The sequence below is a fragment of the Carlito syrichta genome, unplaced genomic scaffold (genome assembly GCF_000164805.1).
Source record: "Carlito syrichta isolate Samal-C Ts95f unplaced genomic scaffold, Tarsius_syrichta-2.0.1 Scaffold315330, whole genome shotgun sequence".
Lineage (NCBI taxonomy): Eukaryota > Metazoa > Chordata > Mammalia > Primates > Tarsiidae > Carlito > Carlito syrichta.
Genome location: NW_007259426.1, coordinates 638,633 through 660,853, shown reverse-complemented (window position 1 = coordinate 660,853; position 22,221 = coordinate 638,633). Strand labels below are relative to the sequence as shown.

Here is a 22,221-nt window from a genome sequence, read left to right as displayed (position 1 = left end):
AGCTGGAACTACAGGTGCGCGCTACCACACCCGGATAATTTTTGATTTATTGTAGAGATGAGGTCTCGCCAAGTTGCTCAGGTGGGTCTTGAACCCACGTACCCCACATTTTTCATGCTGCAGAATTCTCTAGAAGAATGTGTTGGAACCAAACAGGGAACTCTCCAGTGGCCATGCTGCAGAAGAGCCCATGGGAAGGAATGAAACGCTCACTGGTGTAGAGAGGTGTCACTCTGTGCACCCATGTTACTGGCATGAAGCCTTGGCGAGAAGCTTCCATAACCATCAGAGGTCATCATGCACCTAACGGTTACTACAGGCAGGCACTGATTGAGTATGAGATTCGACAATTAGGTTTGTGAACCATCCTAGAAAAGGTGCTCCATACCTCACTGCCGAATATCACTACCGTCACCTTTGAAATACTCCCCTTGGGAAGCTGTGCACCGATGCCAGTGCCTAGTCCACTCATCAAAGCAATTTTGGAACTCCTTTTCTGGAATGGCCATCAGAGTTGTCATTCTTGGTTGCGGTCTGACAATTAAGTTCGTAAACTTGCCACCATGCGTTTATGTTGGCAGCACTGCACGGATAACTGTATTGGAACCCCCTCCCTACTCATCTGATCTTGTCCCCGGTGACTTTTTTCTTTACCTGAAGACAAAGGAAATATTGAAAGGAAGACATCTGATGACATTCAGGACATCAAGGATAATACAACGACAGTTCTGATGGCCATTCCAGATAAAGGATTCCAAAATCGCTCTGATGGGTGAACTAGGCGCTGGCATTGGTGCATAGCTTCCCAAGGGGAGTACTTTGAAGGTGGCCGTAGTGATATTCAGCAATGAGATATGGAGCACTTTTTCTAGGATGAGTTTAATTGTTGGATCTTGTGCATCGTTGTCCTGTACATTGAGGCAGGAGACTCAACTTTCAAGAGCACCTTAGCCTAGTTACTGTTCATATCATTCCAAAGGGGGCGGGGGGTGTGAGAGTTTCTGCAAGGGTAACTTCAAGTCTAAACCAACTCTCGTTTGTTTCCACGTTATTATCAGCATGACTGTGGGTTGCATTGTGTCCTCTCAAAAGACAGGTTGAAGTCCCAGGCCCTGGTACCTGTGAATAGGCCTTATTTGGAAATGGGGTCTCCGCAGATGGAATTAGTTGAGATGAGGCCACTCCAGATGAGGGTTATACTGACATGTGATGGAAGCTTGTGAAAGAAACCCCTTGAGTCCCATTTTGCACTTAAATGGCTGTTTGATGTTAGAGTTTCCTCACTTATAAAATAGGCACAATTAAAAACGTGTTCACTTCCTTAATGGGTCTTAATGGGTCTTTCCTAAGACCCAAAGAGATGATGTGTGTGAAAGTAATTCGTAAATTCTTAAGTACTACATAAAGAGGATGTGTTGGCTGGGCTCGGTGGCTCAGTCTATAATCCCAGCACTTTGGGAGGCTGAAGCAAGTGGATTGCCCGAGGCTGTGGGTTCGAGACCAGCCCGGGCAACTTGGCGAGCTCTTGTCTCTACAATAAATAAAAAATTAGCTGGGTGTGGTAGCGCACACCTATGGTTCCGGCTACTTGGAAGGCTGAGGTGGAAGGATTGCTGGAGCCCAGCAGGTTGACGCTGGGGTGGCAGTGAGTGTGCCACTGCACTCCAGCCTGGAAGACGGAGTGAGACTCCAACTCAAAAAAAAAAAAAAGATGTGTTAATATTATTCTAAGCTCTGGCAGCCATTCCAGATCAGTCTCTTAAGCCCTAGGACAGGAGTCCACAAACTATGACCTATAGGCCAAATCTGGCCCAGTGCCTGTTTTTGTGTAGTCTGTGACCTAAGAATGGTTTTTACATTTTTAAGCAGATTTTTTTTAATCAAAAGAAGAATAATATTTTGTGACATGTGAAAGTGAAAAGAAATGGAAATTTCAGTGTCCATGAATGAAGTTTTATTGGGACACAGCCTCACTCCCTCGTTGACCTGCCGTGAGGGCCACAAGAGCTTAGTCAGGAGTCACAACAGAGGCTGCACAGCCCGTCATCACCTAAAATATTTCCCATCTGGCCTTTTAGAAAAAAAAAGTTGCTGAACCCTGCTCTAGAATAAGGGGGCAAGGGACCTCTTTCACGGTGTACAAAATTGCATTTTTTTTTTTGCATTGGAGTCTCACTCTGTCGCCCAGACTGGAGTGCAGTGGCCACTCCCGGCCACCACAGCCTCGACCTGCTGGGCTCCGGCGATCCTTCCGCCTCAGCCTTCCAAGTAGCTGGAACTACAGGTGCGTGCTACCACGCCCGGCTAGTTTTTTTGATTTATTGTAGAAATGAGGCCTCGCCAAGTTACCCTGGTGGGTCTCGAACCCACGGGCTCAGGCAATCCACTCACCTCAGCCTCCCAAAGCGTGGGATTACAGGCTGAGCCACTGAGCCCGGCCAAAAATTGCATTTGATCAAATATCTCTTAGATGAAGCTCTAGACAGCTGACTCACATCCTCATTCCCATCTTAGCCCGATATGGAAGGTAAACATAAAGTTGATTCTGTGACTAATTGACTTTTCTTGGAAAGACATCTGAAAACCCACTGAGAGGAGTTATGGTTCTACATATTGCGAAAGGGACTGGGCTTTGGCTGCAATCCAGAATCCAGAACAACCATCCTCAGCACTTTGGAGGAGCGATAAAGCTCTTATCCTTTATTACAATAACATATGAACGCTATAAAAACTTAGCAACCCTGTAAACCATAAAATGCATTCATACCTAGGGTCCTGATGATCAGATAAAGTTGGTCCACATCTGATTTTCCAGGCCAGAGTGGCTGGCCTGTTAGGAGCTCAGCAAAAACACAACCGATGGCCCATATGTCCACGGAAGAACCATACTGAGTATCTCCCACGAGAAGTTCAGGAGCTCGGTACCATCTCGTTGCAACATAATCAGTGTAGGCATCCCCTGGAACTGCAAATGCATTGGTCAGATCACAGGTGAGCCAGGTTCTTCCAATAGGTGAGCAAGTGAGCTACTCCCCAGAGCAGGTCAGGCATTTGGGCAAGTGTCCATAACCATCAGAGGTCATCATGCTCCTGACATCACTACAGGTAGGCACTCACTAAACACACGGTTGCACTATACATTGAGGTAGGAGACCCAACTTTCAAGAAAACCTTAGCCCAGTTACCATTCATATCATTCCAAAGGGAGTGGGGGAATGAGAATTTCTGTAGGGGTAACTTCAAGTCTAAAACCAACTCTTGTTTGTTTCCACGTTATTATCGTCATGGTGGCTGTTGTGGGTTGAATTGTGTCCCCTCAAAAGATAGGTTGAAGGCCGGGTGCAGTGGCTCACGCCTATAATCCCAGCAATTTGGGAGGCTGAATGAGAGGATTGCCTGAGTCAAGGGGTTCAAGACCAGCCTGGGCAACTTAGTGAGACTTCATCTCTACAATAAATCAAAAAATTAGCCGGGTGTAGTGGCATGTGCCTGTAGTCCCAGCTACTTGGGAGGCTGAGGTGGAAGGATTGCCTGAGCCCAGTGGGTGGAGGCTGCAGTGGCTGTGAGCATGCCACTGCACTCCCGTCTGGGCAACAGAGTAAGACTCTGACTCAAAAAAAAAAAAAAAAGATGTGTTGAAATCCCAAGTCCTGGTACCTGTGAATATGGCCTTATTTGGAAATAGGGTCTTTGCAGATGGAATTGGTTAAGATGAGGTCATACCAGATGAGGGCACCCTAATCTAGTATGACCCCTAAATCCAATGACTGGTGTCCTTCCAGGAAGATCACACGGGGGCACAGAGAGAGACAGCCACATGATGGAGACAGAGACTGGAGTGACGCAGCTTCAAACCCACACTGCCCCTCAACCGTCAGTAACAGGGAGGAAAACAGGGAAGGAGCCATCTGAGAGACTTCTCAGGAGCACGGCCCTGCTGAAACGTTGATTTCAGATGTCTGGCTTTCAGAACTGAGAGAATAGGTTTCTGTTGTTTTACCTGGACGGAATTGGAGACCGTCATCCTAAGTGAAGCGACGCAGTAACTTAAAACCAGACACTGCATGTTCTCGCTTACAAGTGGGAGCTAACTTATGGATCTGCAAAGGCATAGGGAATGACAAAATGGACACTGGAGACTCAGAAAGGCGAGAGTGGGAAGGGGGAAGGGATGAAAAGTCACCTGTCGGGGACAATGTGCACAGGTTGGGATGATGAGTACACTTAAAACCCAGACTTCAGCCGGGCTTGGTGGCTCAGCCTGTAATCCCGCGCCTTTGGGAGGCTGAGGTGAGTGGATTGCCTGAGCCCGCGGGTTCGAGACCCGCCTGGGCAGCGAGACCTCATCTCTACAATAAATCAAAAAATCAGCCGGGCGTGGTAGCGCATGCCTGTAATTCCGGCTACTTGGAAGGCTGAGGCGGAAGGATCGCCGGAGCCCAGCAGGTCGAGGCTGCGGTGGCCGGGAGCGGCCACTGCACTCCAGTCTGGGAGACAGAGTGAGACTCCAACTCAAAAAACAAAAAAACAAAAAAACCCAGACTTCTTCACCACTATACAATGCATCCGTGTAAACAAAGACCACTTATACCCCTAAAGCTATTGAAATAAAAAAAAAATTCTGTTGTTTTAAGCCACACAGATTGTGGTCATGTATGCAGCCCTAGGAAATGGATACAGTGCTGGACAATTGCATAAAACTCATTCTTCTGTCCAGATTTGTTACTTAGGACCCAGTGGGACAAAGACCTCGATTTGCCTCCTTGTATTAGGAGTCATGTGTGGTGTGTGACAGGCAGATGACAAAGAGCTGGGTGCCCAGCCCTGCATTGCCACCACAGGCGTGGACTGCCTGAGACCAAGGTGTCTGTCTCCCAAGTGGGTGGAGGCTAAGCCCACAATTACCACATGACTCTGAAGGACCAGGAACCCTACATGGGCGTGACAGAAGAGGAAGGACTGGAAACCAGTCCCACTTATAGAGATGAGGTGATGGGCCATTCTCCCTAGTAAAGGCTTTAGACAGTCCGTGTGACTCTGCCCCCAAAGACTGCTCAGAAAATAGTGGCTGTAGCTCTCAGCAAAGAACAGTTTTCATAGGAGTGAGAGAAAGAAGTGAACTTTACTTATTCATTGCTCTTTTATAGAATTATATCAACTTTATTTATTTTTTTAGAGGTGGGGGTCTTGCTATGTTGCCCCAGTTGGACTTGATCTCCCAGGCTCAAAGGATCCTCCTGCTTTAGTCTCCTATCCTGAGAACCTGGGATTACAAGTGCATACCACCACGCCTGGCTTTATATAAATTTTTATTATTTTTTATTTCTATTTTTGGAGTTGGGGGGTCTCACTCTGTTGCCCTGACTGGCGTGCAGTGAGTAGCAGCCTCGATCTGCTGGGTTCAGGCAATCCTTCTGCCTCAGCATCCAGAGTAGCTAGCTCTATAGGCACACATCACCATTGCTGGCTAATCAAAAAAAATTTTTTTGTAGAGACAAGGTCTTGCTGTTTTGCTTGGGCTGGTCTCAAACTCCTAGGCTCAAGCAATCCTCTTGCCTTGGCCTCCCAAAGTGCTGGGATTACAGGAATGAGCCATTGTGCCTGGCCTAAACTTTTAAATGATAAAAATTAACAATACTATATGGGAAATTTGGAAAATGGAGAATAAGAAATAAAATGAAAACCACTGACTATTCTCAGTATCACAGATTGTTAGTTGTTTTACTTGATTGGAAAAATTTTCTACAAAAAAGTCATATGTGCTCACTACAGAGAATATGAAAAAATATAATAAGCAGAAAGAAGAAACACGAACCCAAGATTTACTCACCCAATGATACACTGCGTTAATCTTTGATTGTATTTCATTTGGGTATTGTTTTTTGACAGCATCATTTTTCACATACTTTTTGATCATACCATTTGTTTATTTTTGTGTCCTGGTTTTTTCATTTAGCTCTACACATATGGCAGGTTATCATAAAACTTGAGTTTAATGGTTGCACAGCAGTTTACTGAGTGCTTATGCCATGATTTACTTTAACTTTCCAAATTTTCCAATATTTTTCCATTATAAATCTCTGCACACACCGGGCATGGAGTCTCACACCTGTGATCCCAGCACTATGGGAAGCGGAGGCGAGAGGATTGCCTGAGCCCAAGGGTTTGAGACCAGCCTAGGCAACTCAGGGAGATCTCATCTTTACAGTAAATCAAACAAATTAGCCGGGTGTGGTGGTGCATGCCTGTAGTTCCAGTTACTTGGAAGGCTGAGGCTGCGGTGACCATGAGTGTGCCACTGCACTCCAGCCTGGGAGACAGAGTGAGACTCTGACTCAAAAAAAAAAAAAAAAGAAAAGAAAAGAAAGAAAAAGAAAAAGAAGTGCAAATCAGGCTGCGGTGAGCCATGGTGCCACTTCACACCAGTCTGGGTGACAGAGTGAGACTCCGACTCAAAGAAAAAAAAATCTCTGCACAAAGTCTTTTCTTTATTTAGGACTCTTTCTTTAGAATGAATTTCTATAAGTGGAATGATTAGGCTGAGAGATATGAACATCATTTATGAAGTAATTAGCGTTCTCTGTAGAAAACTTAGAACATACAAAAAAGCATAAAGAAGAAAACAAAAATCATCCGCCACCCAGAGGAAAGCCATGTTGCCCTGTGGTTTATTTCTCTTTATTCCTGTCTTTTCTTACTATTGCACACACCCAGCACTCATGGAATCGGGGCTGGCTGTGCATGCGGTTTTGTGTTCTTTTTTGACTTCACCCACATTGGGAGTTGCAGCGTTTTTCTCATGTCACTAAAATTCTTTAATGTATGATGTTAGATCAGACATATTCCTTAGCCATTTCCTTATGTCTGAATGGTTAGCTTCCTCTGGATTTTTTTCTCAGTAGTGAATGGTTCTACAATGAACATTATGTTGTCTTCTTTTGGGGGGTAGTAACTTGGGTTATGAGAGTCCTAAAAGTGGAATTAAAGGCTCAAAGGACACTTATTTATTCATTTATTTTTTGAGTCAGAGTCTCACTCTGTTGCCTAGGCTGGAGTGCGGTGGTATGCTCGTGGCGAGCGCAGCCTTGACCTGCTGGGCTCAAGTGATTCTTCTGCCTCAGCCTTCCAAATAGCTGGAACCACAGGTGTGAGCCACCACATCCGGCTCATTTTTGAATTTATTGTTGAGATGAGGTCTCGCCAAGTTGCCCAGGCTGGTCTGGAAGCCCCGGGTTCAGGCAATCCTCTCACCTCCGCCTCCCAAAGTGCTGGGATTACAGGCATGAGCCAGCGCACCCAGCCTCAAAGGGCACTTTAAAAATATCTCCATAAATATTAATAAACTGTTTTCTCAAGGATTTGTTTCAAACTGTGTTCACACTGAAAACGGTCTTGTGAGCCCTGAGTAGTTATTGCTTGAAAAGCCTTTGCCAGCTTCATGGGTGAAGCGGAATGTTTTATTTTTTACTATATTTGTGACCCATCACCCTAGGTAACAGTGTGCAACATGTGAGCCTCACATGTAACATATGTTCTCAAACCCAACTTCTTACACTAGACACTGCACTGAAGCTGAACATTTTAATATACATTTCTCTGATATCAATGAGGAAGAAGATTATTCCATGTTTTTAGCCTTTTCTTTCTTCTGTGAACTATCATTATCTTACTAATATTTCCACTCAGAGCTTTTAGTGTTTTTTTGCATCCATTTTTATAAGCTCTTTTATCTCAACCTATGAATGATCAATTTTTCAATATTCTCTCCTTGGTTATTTATTTAAACATTTTTATTATCTGTGTGTGCATGTATATATCTATATAGCACAGGAGCTTAAACTTGCTTTGTGTTAAAATATACATCTTATATTTACCGTTTTTTCTTTTATTATTTATTTATCTTGAGATGTGGTCTCATTATGTTGCCCAGGCTGGTCTCAAACTCCTGGGCTCAAGCTATCTTCCCTTCTCAACCTCCCAAAGTGCTATGATTACAGGCGTGAGCCACCGCGCCCAGCTAAAATTTACCATTTTAACCACTAAGTGGCATCAATTGCATTCATGATGCTATGCAAGCATCACCACTATCTACCCTCCCGAACTTTTTCATCATTCCAACCTGTGACTCTGTACCCATTAAACAATAACTCCCGGTGCCCCTTCCCCCAGCCCCTAATAACCACTATACTTTTTTCTGTCTCCTTGACTTTGACTGTTCTAGGTGGCTCGTGTGAATAGAATCATATGATATCTGTGCTTCCGTGTCAGGCCTATTGCACTTAGCATCATGTTTTCAAGGTGTTTCTGTGTTGCAGCATTTCATGCCTTTTTAAGACTTACTAATATTCCACTATATGTATATACCACATTTTGTTTACCCACACATCCCTGATGGACACCTGGGTTTTCTCCACCTTCTGGTTATTATGAATACTGCTATGAACATGGGTATATGAATATCTTCAAGTCTCTGCTTTCAATTTTTGGAGGTGTATCCCTAGAGGTGGAATTGCTGGATCATACAGTGACTGTTTAATTTTTTTAAGAACTGTCATACTGTTTTCCAGAGAAGCTGCACCTGCAATGCACGAGGGCTTCGATTTCTTGAAGAACTGTCATAGTTTTCCAGAGAAGCTGCACCTGCAATGCATGAGGGCTCCGATTTCTTCGTACCCTCACCGACACTTGGTATTTTGTTTTGTGGTTATTAAAAAAATTTTTTGGATGTGCATGGTGGCTCAAGCCTATAATCCCAGCTCTTTGGGAGGCTGAGGGGAGAGGAATGCCTGAGCCTGTGGGTTTCGGACCAGCCTGGGCAAAATGGTGAGACCTCGTTGCTACAATAAATCGAAAATTAGCTGGGTGTGGTAGCGTGCACCTGTAGTTCCAGCTACTTGGAAGGCTGAGGTGGAAGGATCGCCAGAGCCCAGTAGGTCAACACTGGGGTGGCCATGAACATGCCACTGCACTCCAGTCTGGGTGACCAAGTGAGACTCCAACTAAAATTAAAAAAAAAAATTTTTTTCTGAGTCAGGGCCTCACTCTGTCTCCCAGGCTGGAGTGCAGTGACATGATCACAGCTCTCCACAACCTCGACCTCAAGGGCTCAGGTGATCCTCTCAACTCAGCCTCTTGGTAGCTGGAATTACATATGTGTTACCATGTCCAGTTAATTTTTTGATTTTTTTTGTAGAGATCAGATCTCACTATGCTCCCCAGGCTGGTCTCGAACCCCTGGGCTCAAGCAATTCTCCTGCCTCAGCCTCCCAAAGTGCTGGGATTACAGGTATGAGCCACCGTGCCTGGTCTCAATTTTTTATAACAGCCATCCTAACGGGGGTGAAATGGTATCTCGCTGTAGTTTTGATTTGCATTTCCCTAATGATGACCTGAGCACCTGTTCATGTGCTTATCGATCATTTGTATATTTTCTTTGACGAAATGTCTATTCAAATATAGTAAAAATAAAAAATGCTTGTTCTTTGCCCATTTTAAAAATAGTTCTCATTATTGTTGAGTTATAGAAGTTTTCTATGCATTCTGGATATTAATTCCTTATCAGATATAAATTTGCCTTTTATTTTATTTATCATGTCCTTTGATGCACAATAGTTTTTAATCTTGAAGTCCAATTTATCTAGTTTTTGTTTTGTTGCTTGTGCTTTGAGTATCACATCCAAGAAATCACTGCCAAATCCAGTATCATGAAACTTTTCTTCTATATTTTCTTCTAAGAGTTTTATACTAAAAAAAAAAAGAGTTTTATAGATTTACCTCTTACATCTAGGTCGGTGAATTATTTTGAGCGAATTTTTTTTTTCAGTTGGAGTCTTGCTCTGTCACCCAGACAGAAGTGCAGAGGCATGCTCACGGTCACCACAACTTCGACCTGCTGGACCCAGGCGGCCCTTCTGCCTCAGTCTTCCAAGTAGCTGGGACTTCAGGCCTACACCACCATGCCTGGCTAATTTTTTTATTTATTGTGAGACAAGGTCTTGCCGTGTTGCTCAGGCTGGTCTTGAACCCCTAGGTCCAGGCAAATCCTCTCGACTCTGTCTCCTGAAGTGCTGGGATTACAGGCATGCTCCACCACGCCCAGCCTTGAGTTAATTTTTGTACCTGGTATAAGGTAAAGGTCCAACTTATTCTTTTGCACATGGTTATCCAGTAGGAGCTTACATTTTTATGTGTTTAAGTCTATTGAGCCAATATTATCATTTTAGCGCATAACGGGAGCCCTCTTTTGTCTTTCTCCTTATAAATGGCCAACGCCTGACCCCAGCAATGACCCAACCCAAGACCTATCAGGCTTGAGCTCACCAGTGCCTGAGCTCACCTCTTGTGGAGGGTTTACACAGCATTAACAAGTTGGCCATGTCTTCTACAACTGCTTTGTTTATAACAATATGGAAGAAGTGCTGGGTGTGGTGTCTCACGCCTTTAATCCCAACACTTCTGGAAACTGAGGCAGAAGCATTCGAGCCCAGGAATTTGAGACCAGCCTGGGCAACATAGCAAGACCTTATCTCTACAAAAAAAGCAATAATAATAATAATAATAATATATAAAAATATAGGCTGAATTCGGTGGCTCAGTCTGCCATCTGTCCCAGCTCTTTGGGAGGCTGAGGCGAGTGGATTGCCTAAGTCCACGGGTTCAAGACCAGCCTGGGCAACTTGGCGAGACCTTGTTTCTACAATAAATCAAAAAAAATTAGCCAGGCATGGTAGTGCGCACCTGTAATTCCAGCTACTTGGAAGGTTGAGGCAGAAGGATCTTCAGAGTCCAGCTGGTTGAGGCTGCAGTGGCCGTGAGTGTGCCACTGCACTCCAACTTGTGCATCAGAGTGAGATTCTGACTCAATAATAATAATAATAATATCATTATTGAAATTGCTGTGGTTGGTTCAGTGCTCAGGGACTCTTGGACATGTTCATGCAGTCAAAATTTCTCAGACAGATGACCTTAATATTGAACTCAGTTCTAAGGTTTTTCATGCAGAGAAGAATGACTATGTTTGCTATAGAAAACTCAGCAGGAAAGCAAGAATGGATATTCATGAAAAAAATCAGATATTTTATATTTTTAGAAGAATTGTCAGTTTAAGAAGCCTTCCCAACCCATAAAGAAAAATCCCTGGAAGGAACACTTATGAAGTATCTTTTACATGAAATGTTTCATTTATTTTTTTTAATGTTCATAGTGGCATATATGTGTAGGTTTTTTCATTTATTTTTGTGACCAAATTGGGCGTTTCTGTAGTATATAATGGACTTTTCAGAAAAAAAGAAAACAACCAAATCTATGACACTGTGTCTGTACGAAGTATTGGATAACAATTATCCTCTTAATTTCCTAAGTTGAGAGTCATATGGATTCTAGTAATTTTTTTCTAGTGCTTCCTCTATAGTTGAGAACTTACCGTATAATGCAGTTTTCCCTTTTCACTGACCACATCTTAAATATTTTCTGATGTTCCTGTAAACCTCAGTGCTGATGGCTGCCTGGCATCTCTTGAATTGGATGACACTACGTGCAGTGTTCAAGGCCCAATAGTCTTCCGCGTTTGTCTGTTTCCTTTCCAGCCCCGAGGTTCAGGGACCGGTGATCGATCGTGAGGATCCTATTCTCTCACACAAAGCACAGCAGCCTCAGATAGCAAAGCTTTGTCAGTGTTTGTTTTGCCCAACCCTTCCAAATGCGTTACCAAGTCACTCGTGTTTGGGTCCCATTGGGATCCTCACATGTCCACACCCAGATAGCAAGATGTGTGTTACTAACATGTGTGTTTGTCTGCTGTAAAGTTCTAGATTGAGGGAGAAACAATGACGTGTCCTCCTTCCCCTTCAGCTCCTCCATGTGGGATGATTTCCTTTTCTTAGCACTGTCTCGGAATCCTTTCTCTTTAATTCTCAATTTACTCTCTAGTTTTTTTCAACCACTTTCACCCACGTTAATGTCTCCCTCCAGGGAGGCATCTACCCCTTCCCTGTATACTTTATGGCCATCATCTTGTATTATTCCTTGTTTCTTTCACTTTGAATTGTAAGTAAATAAAGAGCAGAAATGCTCTTCTAATTCCTGTCCTCCCATACCGTGCAAAGCACATAAATGTGATGTCAAATTCTAACAGAATGCAGCAGAGTGGAAGTGCAAACGAATGTGCGGACTAAAAGGCCAAAGAGAGTTCTCGTTTGGAGTAACAGCAGTGCCACATTTAGCATATCGTCAATATCCAAAGTAAGAATGGAGACCACTGCATTTTATAATCATCTGAGTCAGATAAAGTTAGTAAAAAATTGCTACTTACTCAGAATTCGTGCAAACCCAAAGTCACAGATCTTGACTATTCCTTGCTTAGTTATTAGGATATTTTCAGGCTTTACATCCCTGTGAATACACTGTAAGATCATATTTGATTATTTTTCTGTCATCAAAATGACAAAGAATAAATATTCAATACTAGTTTAAATGACAGAAAACAGCCTGTGAGATAAAAACAAATATGGATTTTCTTCATTTTTCTAAAGGAACTCAAATTAGTAATTTTCCACTTGTAGATCTTGTCATACCAAGGCAAGAGAAATTTATATCAAAATATTGCTACATTATTGAAAAAAATTAAGATTATAATTGTTGTAGATAAAAACCATTCCTGATTTTTTAACTTTTTTGAGTCAGGGTCTCAGGGTCTTACTCTGTTGCCCAGCCCAGAGTGCAGTGGCATGATCACGGCTCATCAAAGCTTCAACCTCCTGGACTCAGGTAATCCTTCTGCCTTAGCATCTCAAGTAGCCGGAACTACAGGTGCATGTGACACCACACCCGGCTAATTTTTAAAATGTTTTCGCAGAGATGAGGTCTTGCTATGTTGCCCAGGCTGGTCTCAAATGCCTGGGCTTAAGCATTCCTTCTGCCTTGGCCTCCCAAAATGCTGGGATTATTGGCGTGAGCCACCATGCCGGGCCCATGTCTGATATTTTTTAAAAGAAGGGTGTATCATACAATGATCTCTTTCACTTTTTACTGTGCCCTATTTAAACTGTAAGAGGTAAAACCCTAAATGAGATTAGACTCAGTGTACCTCCAGTAAGAACCACTGCCACTCAAAATGCATCATTCAGGTTAAAGTTGTGGATTTGAGAAATTGGAGAAACATTGAAATGATAACAAAAACCCAAATTCACTTATAATGAGAAGGACCACATGACTTCTCACCCAAATCAGAACACTTTCAGGGGTGAAAGGGAGCCCTGTTAAGTCATGCTGGGACAGGAGGCACCAACCAGTACTGTCCTGGGGACGCAGGGACACCGAGTCACCTACTTCTCAGAGATTCCGCATCAGGGAAGGAGGATCCCTGTGACCTCCTCACTAGGGACCTGACCCCCAATGGTGAGCAGCCCTCCTGAGCTGCCCACATGTCACTTTCAAGTCCCTCCTGCAAGGCCAGGGCTCCGCACTCAGGCACTCTGGCCTCAGAGAAGCGCCCGCTGTTCCTTCCTACTAGTGGCCTTTCAACCTGCGGCCTCATGGTGATGACCTGAACGAGGCACTCGCTCCTCACTGCACATCAGAGGGCCAGGTGGACCTGGGGAAGGCAGGTTGAGGAAGTCACCCATGGTCCCTCCAAAAATGGTCTCCCTGTTGTGGAGCTGCTGTGAGAAGACCGCTCAGGCCCGGCTCTTCGGAATTTGATCTTCTCCGCAAGAAGATGGAGAGAAGGGATATTGATTGTCTGCAGGGACCCGCACATCCTCGCAGTGATCCTGTGATTGCAGGTTTCATCCTCACAGTTTCATCCTCGCAGTGATCCTGTGATTGCAGGTGGTCACTGACGGAGTCTACAGATTAAGTGTCACCATAATCAACTCCTCCTGCCTCCTTTCTTGGCCATGCTGTCAGTCCCTCTGAATATTGCCATCAAATGGATAGTTCTGAAATTGTTTTCTTTGTTTCTAGAATAGCTATCTAGGAAGAGGAGGAGCTGAACTCTACATTCATTTTAGGTCACAAAAATGACACTGGTAACAGAAGTCTGTTTCTGTTTAGTCTCAATAAATGTCCACTGTTTCATGATTTTTTTTCTTATTCAATACCTTTGGTATGTTTCATAACTTGTAGGAAGTGCAGCTAGGAAAAAGTTTTTAGGCTTCTTAAAAGTCCTAAGCCCAGGGCACATAACACTAATCAGGGTACCTGATCTCAAACCAGGCAAAGTGGGGACCAAAGGGAGGCTCCAACTTTACCTGTATGATGACTACTTGCATACCTAACCCTGAATTGTACCCCATGTCCTTAAAAAAAAAGGAAAAAAAAAGAAAATGAAAAAACAAAGTCCTAAGGCCTTAGATTCTTTTTTTTTTTAAGAGACAGGCTCTCTGTCACCTAGGCTGGAGTGCTGTGGCATGATCATAGCTCATTGCAGCCTTGATTTCTTGGGCTCAAGTGATCCTCCTGCCTGAGTCTCCTGAGTAGCTGAGACTATGTACAGGCATACACAGCCAGTTCTTTTCTTTTCTTTTCATTTAACTTTTTGTAGAGAAGAGTTCTTGCTATGTTGTCTAGGCTGGTCTTGAACTTCTAATTTCAAATGACCTTCCTGCTTCAGCCTCCCAAAGTGCTGGGATTATAGGCATTAGCCACTACACCCGGCCAGCCTTAGATACTAATTTTAAAGAACACATGACTAGAATATAGACCAAAATAGTTTTAATAATCTACCTTTTAAGCAACACATTTATGAAACTTAGACTAACACTCTGAGTCAATAACACTCGCTTATAATAGCTGGTGACTTCATTAGAACAGATGATGTTCCTCAAATGAGTTTCCATTAAATTCTAAAATTTCTAGACTATGTATGGCATTACAAAGTAAATGAATTGCAGTGATATTTGTCTGTTGGCCTACTTAAATGTTTTCTTGGATCTAATGCAAATTCACGTGAAATTTATAGTGCTTATTTTTCAACCAAAATATATAAAGACCAATGAAATATTGGGATGGGTACAGTAAGAGAAGCTACCACTACAGGTTGTTGAAGAAAGAAAAAAGGGAATAAAAATAATTAGAATGACGAGACACAGAATGGGGAAAGGAAGACACTTGGATAGCATGCACTTTCTCCACTGTAAAGCCATGCTCAAGCAAACTCCCTGCATGCCTCTTCAATCAGATTATTATTATTATTATTATTTGAGTCAGAGTCTCACTCTGTCGCCCAGGCTGGAGTGCAGTTGCACACTAACGGCCACCCTAGCATCGACCTGCTGGGCTCAGGAGATCCTTCCGCCTCAGTCTCCCAAGTAGCCAGACCTATAGGAGAGCACTACCATGCCCGGCTAATTTTTTGATATATTGTAGAGACGAGGTCTCACCAAGTTGCCGGCTGGTCTCAAACTTCTGTGCTCAGGCAATCCTCTCACCTCGGCCTCCCAAAGTGCTGGTATTACAGGCTTGAGCCACCGCACCCATCCTATTGTTTTTATTTTTTAAACCAAACAACAAGAAACATGCAAGTCCTTGTAACAGACACATTTTAATAAACTTGGGCTTTATACACAGTTTTTAGCAAACATGGCTAAAACTGGGTTGGGTTATCATGGCTGACGTATAATCTCGTTTTTATTGGCTCACAAGGTAGTAAGAAGAGGTGTCCAGGGTATTTTCAACCTGACCTTCAACTTTAAGAATCATTTCTGGAAACCTGCACATCGGAAATTGCTCCTTAGATGGCCTGATTGAACAGTCATAGTTTTCTATGATCTGAGAAGTTTGTTCTCTTTGATTGTTTGAATGTCTAGGCATGGACATTCTTACTTTAATTAGAGTGAAAACAGACCCCCTCCTTGACAACCAAACATGACTATCAACAAGATGCTGATGGATGCTGCCGCCTGAACATTCATATCTCAGAAATCACTGCAGTTCTACCATTTTGCGATGAAGCTATTTTTCTCTAATCAATACATCAAATACATAAAAATCTGTGGATTCACGATGACATTATATGGGTCATGTTGGTTACCTCACTCTAGCAATATCCTAGGGTAAAACAGAACAAAGTGAGTAGGTATTTTCTTAAGTCCAGTGTGTCTCAAAATTTAATGGGCACGCGGGTCACCTGGAGCTCTTGTTAAATGCAAATTCTGATTCAGGCAATCAGGAATGGCCTGAGATCGTGCATTTCTCGCAAGCCCCGAGGTGATCTTTGTGACTCCCACTTAATCCCTTGCTACTCCAGTCTTCACTGTCTGGCTTAGGTCATCACTCTGGAGAGAACAAAGTGCACCTGGTCTCCATGGGTTGAAAGCTGTATGTTTTCAGCAACACTACTGGGTCAGGCTGCCTTTTCTATGCTTTAAGAGTACTGTGAGAGTTCCTTTAAAAATCAGGAAAGTGTACAATGTTTAGATGTATTATAGTAACTGCTTATAAATGATTTTGGCTTTTTCCTTTGCATGCATTTCAATTATAGATAAAATAAAAAGATAGATATGCAAAGGCTTACCATAGCATAAGAAAATGAGATCACCAGAGTTCAGAAGGATTTTCCCTCTTGGAGGAGAGAAGTTTGTCTGAAACATTATCCATTTGGTCTTTTTTTTTTTTTTTTTTTGAGTTGGCGTCTCACTCTGTCGCCCAGACTGGAGTGCAGTGGCACATTCCCGGCCACTGCAGCCTCGCCTGCTGGGCTCCAGTGATCCTTCCGCCTCAGTCTTCCAAGTAGCCGGAATTACAGGCGCGTGCTACCACGCCTGGCCAATTTTTTGATTTTATTGTAGAGATGAGGTCTTGCCAAGTTGCCCAGGCGGGTCTCGAACCCGCAGGCTCAGGCAATCCACTCACCTCAGCCTCCCAAAGCGAGGGATTACAGGCTGAGCCACCGAGGCCAGCACATTATCTATTTTGAATAGAGGTCATAGGTTATCAGTGGGAAGTTTTTAGTATTTTAAAGCTTAAGGTATAGAATGTGTTGTTCCAAGCAGAGAAATGATGGCAGTTACATTGAGCTACAGAGTCTGGGTTGGCTGGAAAGAGTAACTGACTGATCCATCCATCCATCCAGTTATTCAATAAATATTTATTGATTACCTCTTATAGAAAAAGACCCAGCTAGGTGTGGTGGCTCATACCTGTAATCCCACCACCTTGGAAGGCCAAGGTGGGAGAAATGCTTGAGTCCAGGAGTTTCAGACCAACCTAGGCAACATAGCGAGATCTCATCACTACCAAAAAAAAAAAAAGCCAGGTGTGGTGGTGCATGCCTATAGTCCCAGCAACTCAGGAGGCTGAGGTGGAAGGATTGCCTGATTCCACGAGGACAAAGGCTGTGGTGAGGTGTGATCATGCCACTGTACTCTACCCTGGGTGACAGAGCGAGACTCTGACTCAAAAAAAAAAAATCCAATCTAGCCTTAAAGAGTTACGAAATGAAGTAGCCACAGACATTGCATTAAAGCTGATAACCTGGTACACAGGAAAGTGTCTGGTTACACAGGGATAAAGAACAAACACTTATGGTAAGCAGCATTTTTAGAAAACCATTTGGCCAGGCGTGGTGGCTCACGCCTGTAATCTCAGCACTTTGGGAGGCGGAGGAGAGAAGATTGCCTGAGTCCAAGGGTTCAAGACCAGCTTGGGCAATGTGGTGAGACCTCATCTATATAATAAATTACAAAAACTAGCTGGGCGTGGTGGTGTGCATCTGTGATTCCAGCTACTTGGAAGGCTGAGGCGGAAGGATGGCCTAAGCCCAGCAGGTCGAAGCTGCGGTGGCCGTGAGTGTGCCACTGAGTTCCAGCCTGGGTGACAAAGAGTGAGATTCCAACTCAAAAAAAAAGAAAACCATTTAACTACCCATACACTTTGATGCTACCTGTAGCATCAAAACAGCAGAGATATGGATTCAATCTGGCATCATCTTTATTAAGTACTTGAAAGCACAATTTGCATCATGAAAAACAGGTTTATGTATTCTGTGAAGATCCCTCTACATTAATAGAAGACAAAAGCTTTTGACTTCATCGAATACAAACTTCACTGACTTTCTGACCTCATCTCTACAGTAAATCAAAAATCAGCCGGGCGTGGTACAGCGCGCCTGTAGTTCCAGCTACTTGGAAGGCTGAGGCAGAAGGATCGCTGGAACCCAGCAGGTCGAGGCTGCAGTGGCCAGGAGCGGCCACTGCACTCCAGTCTGGGCGACAGAGTGAGACTCCGACTCAAAAAAAAAAAAACTAAAAGAAAACTTCCCCCAAGTACTGAAATTTATTTCCGCGATCTTGTACTCTTTTTCATCAATCCTAGACTACGATGGTAGACATTCTTCTGGCATCAACACTGACCAGATGGTGCTCTGTATCTCTGCTTCAGTGCTGTCTCTGTCTAGGCACCAACTCAAAAGGTCTAGAAAAAAATTTTTTTTCAAGCTGTCATTATAGCAGAAGAGTCCAGGAGCCAGCTTGAAGAAGCTCTCATTGGCCTAAGAAGGGACGACTGACACATCAGAGAGAAAGATGACTGCAAAGGTTTGAACACTTTGCCCATTCACCCTCCAGGACACCTGTCATGTTCACTCTTGAAGGCTGCTGAGACACCAACTCCTCACTCTGAGTATTGACAAATAAAGAAATCATCACATATTTCTCTTACTGTATTTTACAGTCACCAGAGTCCATGACGGTACTTTCTTTTCCATATATTTCCAATGGATAAGAGCAGAAGGAATTATAGCATTAGAAAATGACTATATTTTGCTATAATTAAATACTAGATATAGGCAATAAGTCACCACAGGATGCTAAAATCAACAGGGGGGGACAAAAAGGTTGACAGGGAAACTGATAATAGATTAGACTAATATCTCCTGAGGCTAATGTCAACACTATCAAAAAGTGGAATAAACTTACATGCTTCATGATGTTGGGGCAGTAAGAAGTACACAGCACCACAGATGAGATATTCTTTTTTTTTTTTTTTTAGTTGGGGTATCAGTCTATTGCCCAGGCAAGAGAACAGAAGCATGATCATGGCTCACTGCAGCCTCAACCTACCGGGCTTAGGTGATCCTCTCACCTTCAGCATCCTAAGTAGCTGGGACTACAGGTGCATGCCACCATACCTGACTAATTTTTTGATTTTTTTTTTTTGTAGAGGCAAGGTCTTAGTATGTTGCCCTGACCTGGAACTCCTGGGCTCTAGTAATCCTCCTGCCTTAACCTCCCAATGTGTTGGGATTACAGGTGTGAACCACCATACCCAGTCTGAGGTATTCTTACCTAAAAATAAAAACAAAAAAAATTTTAAAAAGAACCTGAATATGGTCAAGCCTCTCTATATAAATTCTGTTGTACAGGAAATACAGGTGAAAGAACAAGTTAAATTATACACAGAAAGCAATCAGCCATAATTATCCATAGCATAGTCATATTCAAAGTGTGGTTCTTGAGTCAGTGGCTTCAGTATCATCTGGGGAAATGTTAAGAATACAAATTATTGGGTCCTGCTCCAGAACTAAAAGCTCTCAAGGTGGGCCCACCAAGCTGTGCTTTAGTGAGTCCTCCATGTATTTTCTGATGTATGCTCAGGTTTAAGAACTATGTCTCTAAAAACTTAATGGCTGCCTGTAATACCAGCTACTTTGGGTGCTGAGGCAGGAGGATGGCTTCAGCCCAGAAGTTCAAGGCTGAAGTGAGCTGTGATCTCACCACTGCACTCCAGCCTGGGGGACAAGTGGAACCCTGCCTCTCAAAAATGTTGATTGTTACAGAAACTGGAAAGAGATCATGAATGACACATAATTTTTCCTCATCTTCTGGACTTTCTTTTGTTTTGTCTGCCGCTCACTTTCTGTCTTAGCTCTCCAGGTACACCTCTGAGTTATTAGAAGAAAAGCGTCATCATGAAGAAACTAAAAAGTACATTAAAAAGTGCTACTTACGTTATGTGTATGACAGAAATTAAGAGCTTGAAGTGTTTGCCATAATACACTTTTAATCACTCCGTCAGCAACTCTGAGGGAAAAAATAAACAAGAAAATGAAACTTCTAGGATGGATTCCAGAGCAAGGACTAGGGACAGAGGGAGAATGGTGGGGCCTTGACGTGGCCAATAAACATGGTGCAGAAGGGTCCTGGAAATGCTTCTTAAAACATGTTTTCCGCCGGGCTCGGTGGCTCAGCCTGTAATCCCGCGCCTTTGGGAGGCTGTGAGTGGATTGCCTGAGCCCGCAGGTTCAAGACCCCCCTGGGCAACTTGGCGAGACCTCATCTCTACAATAAAATAAAAAATGAGCCGGGCATGGTAGTGCGCGCCTGTAGTTCCAGTTACTTGGAAGGCTGAGGTGGAAGGACCGCCGGAGCCCAGCAGGTCGAGGCTGCAGTGGCCGAGAGCAGCCACTGCACTCCAGTCTGGGTGATAGAGTGAGACTCCAACTCAAAAAAAAAACAAAACAAAAAAACATGTTTTCCAGCCTGAGTAACCTCATTTCTACAAAAAAATAAAAAATTAGCAGGGCATGGTGGCACATGCTTGTAGTCCCAACTACTTGGGAGGCTGAGGTAGGAGGATGGTCTGAGTCCAGGAGGTCAAGGCTGCAGTGAGCTGTACAGCCTGGGTGACAGAGTAAGATCCTAATTTTTTTAAAAAAGTACTAAAAAGTGTTCACTCAATTCTTGCTACCCCTCATTCACTGCTGTTACTTATGGTGGCTGTCTCCTCAGACATCTCTGTTCCTCTCTCTGCCTCTCTCTACATTTACCTTTTACATTTAATTTTAAATAAAAATATTCATATGATTCAAAAAAAATTTTTTTTTTAGTTGGAGTCTCACTCTGTTGCCCAGACTGGAGTGAAGTGGCATGCTCCTGGCCACTGCAGCTTCACCCTGCTGGGCTCCGGCAATCCTTCTGCCTCTGCCTTCCAAGTAGCCGGAACTACAGGCGTGTGCTACCATGCCCGGCTAATTTTTTATTTACTGTAGAGACGAGAGCTTGCCAAGTTGCCCGCATGGGTCTCGAACCTGCGGACTCAGGCAATCCACTCGCCTTGGCCTCCCAAAGTGCTGGGATTACAGCCGGTTCAAAAATTTTAAAGCATAAAAGTATATCTGTGAAGTCTCCTCTCTGACATCTGCTCATCCACTCGTTCATTTTCTGCAATTTCACCCTTGCTTTTTTGAGAAACAGTGTACACATACCCTATATGTATGCATATATTTTTAGTGGCTCTACAGAAGTTCACTATGTGACTGTATCATAATTTACCTAGTCCCCATTGATGAGCAGTTAGCTTGAACCCATTTTTATTTCTAGAAACATTTCAATGAATATCTGTAATTATCCATCATATTGCATTTACGCAAGTATCTTCCTATGAGAAGTTTTAGTGATGGGATTTCTGGGACCAATGGCAGGCAAGCATTATGTTTTGATCCTGCAGGGTGAACTTCATGTAGACCCGAGATCTGGTTTTGCAGGACAACGGACCTGCTTGGAAGATTCTCTTCAATCCATCCATTCGTGTTGGCCATAAACACTCAAGCATGTGTGGGAATTATTTTGCAATAGTTACTTGCACCTGGTAAGCAGACAAATTTCAGCCTAGGACGAGGCCAGGGAAAATAAAAGGCCGTAGGAATGGGAGGCTGTCATCTTTTTGTCCCTGGAAGAAGCATCCCTTTGTGTAGAACGTATTGTGAAGTATCATGGGCAGGTGTGTTTCCCACTGGGAATTGGGGATGTGGGCGTATTCTGCTTTCTGGAACCATTGCTATAAATCATCACAATGACATTCCCTTTCACTTTTCTGTGGGAGTCTTTCTGTCACTCACGTCACCGTCCCATGATGAGGTCTTCACATTTACATACTGCCAAAATACCCTCTCTGGGGAAGGTTATACCCATTTACACGCCCACCAAACATCTGTGCACAAAAGTCCTGCTCTCATCATCTTGCCAACATTTGGGTCTGCCAATGGTATGTTTGTCAATCTGTGGTTAAAATAAAAAGAGATCTCATTTTGGGTTTTATTTGCATTTCATTACCTTTTAGGGATTATTAATTTTGGCATGAGTATTGGATTCCACATTTTTTCTTCTTTTTTTTTTTTGAATTGGAGTCTCACTTTGTCGCCCAGACTGGAGTACAATGGCCGCTCCCGGCCACTGCAGCCTCTACCTCCTGGGCTCCGGCGATCCTTCCACCTCAGCCTTCCAA

The 22,221-nt window shown here is 43.4% G+C and overlaps 1 protein-coding gene across 1 annotated transcript in view; it reads right to left on the bottom strand.

Moving 5' to 3' along the window:
- Positions 1–22,221, bottom strand: part of CDKL4 (cyclin dependent kinase like 4) — a 56,993-nt gene that overhangs the window by 13,477 nt on the left and 21,295 nt on the right. The window contains exons 3-5 of the mRNA XM_008072536.1: positions 19,946–20,018; positions 12,311–12,401; positions 2,768–2,965 (exon numbers count right to left, since the gene is read on the bottom strand). Of these exons, the coding sequence (XP_008070727.1) occupies positions 2,768–2,965; positions 12,311–12,401; positions 19,946–20,018 (362 nt within the window). The remainder of the gene's footprint in view (positions 1–2,767; positions 2,966–12,310; positions 12,402–19,945; positions 20,019–22,221) is intronic.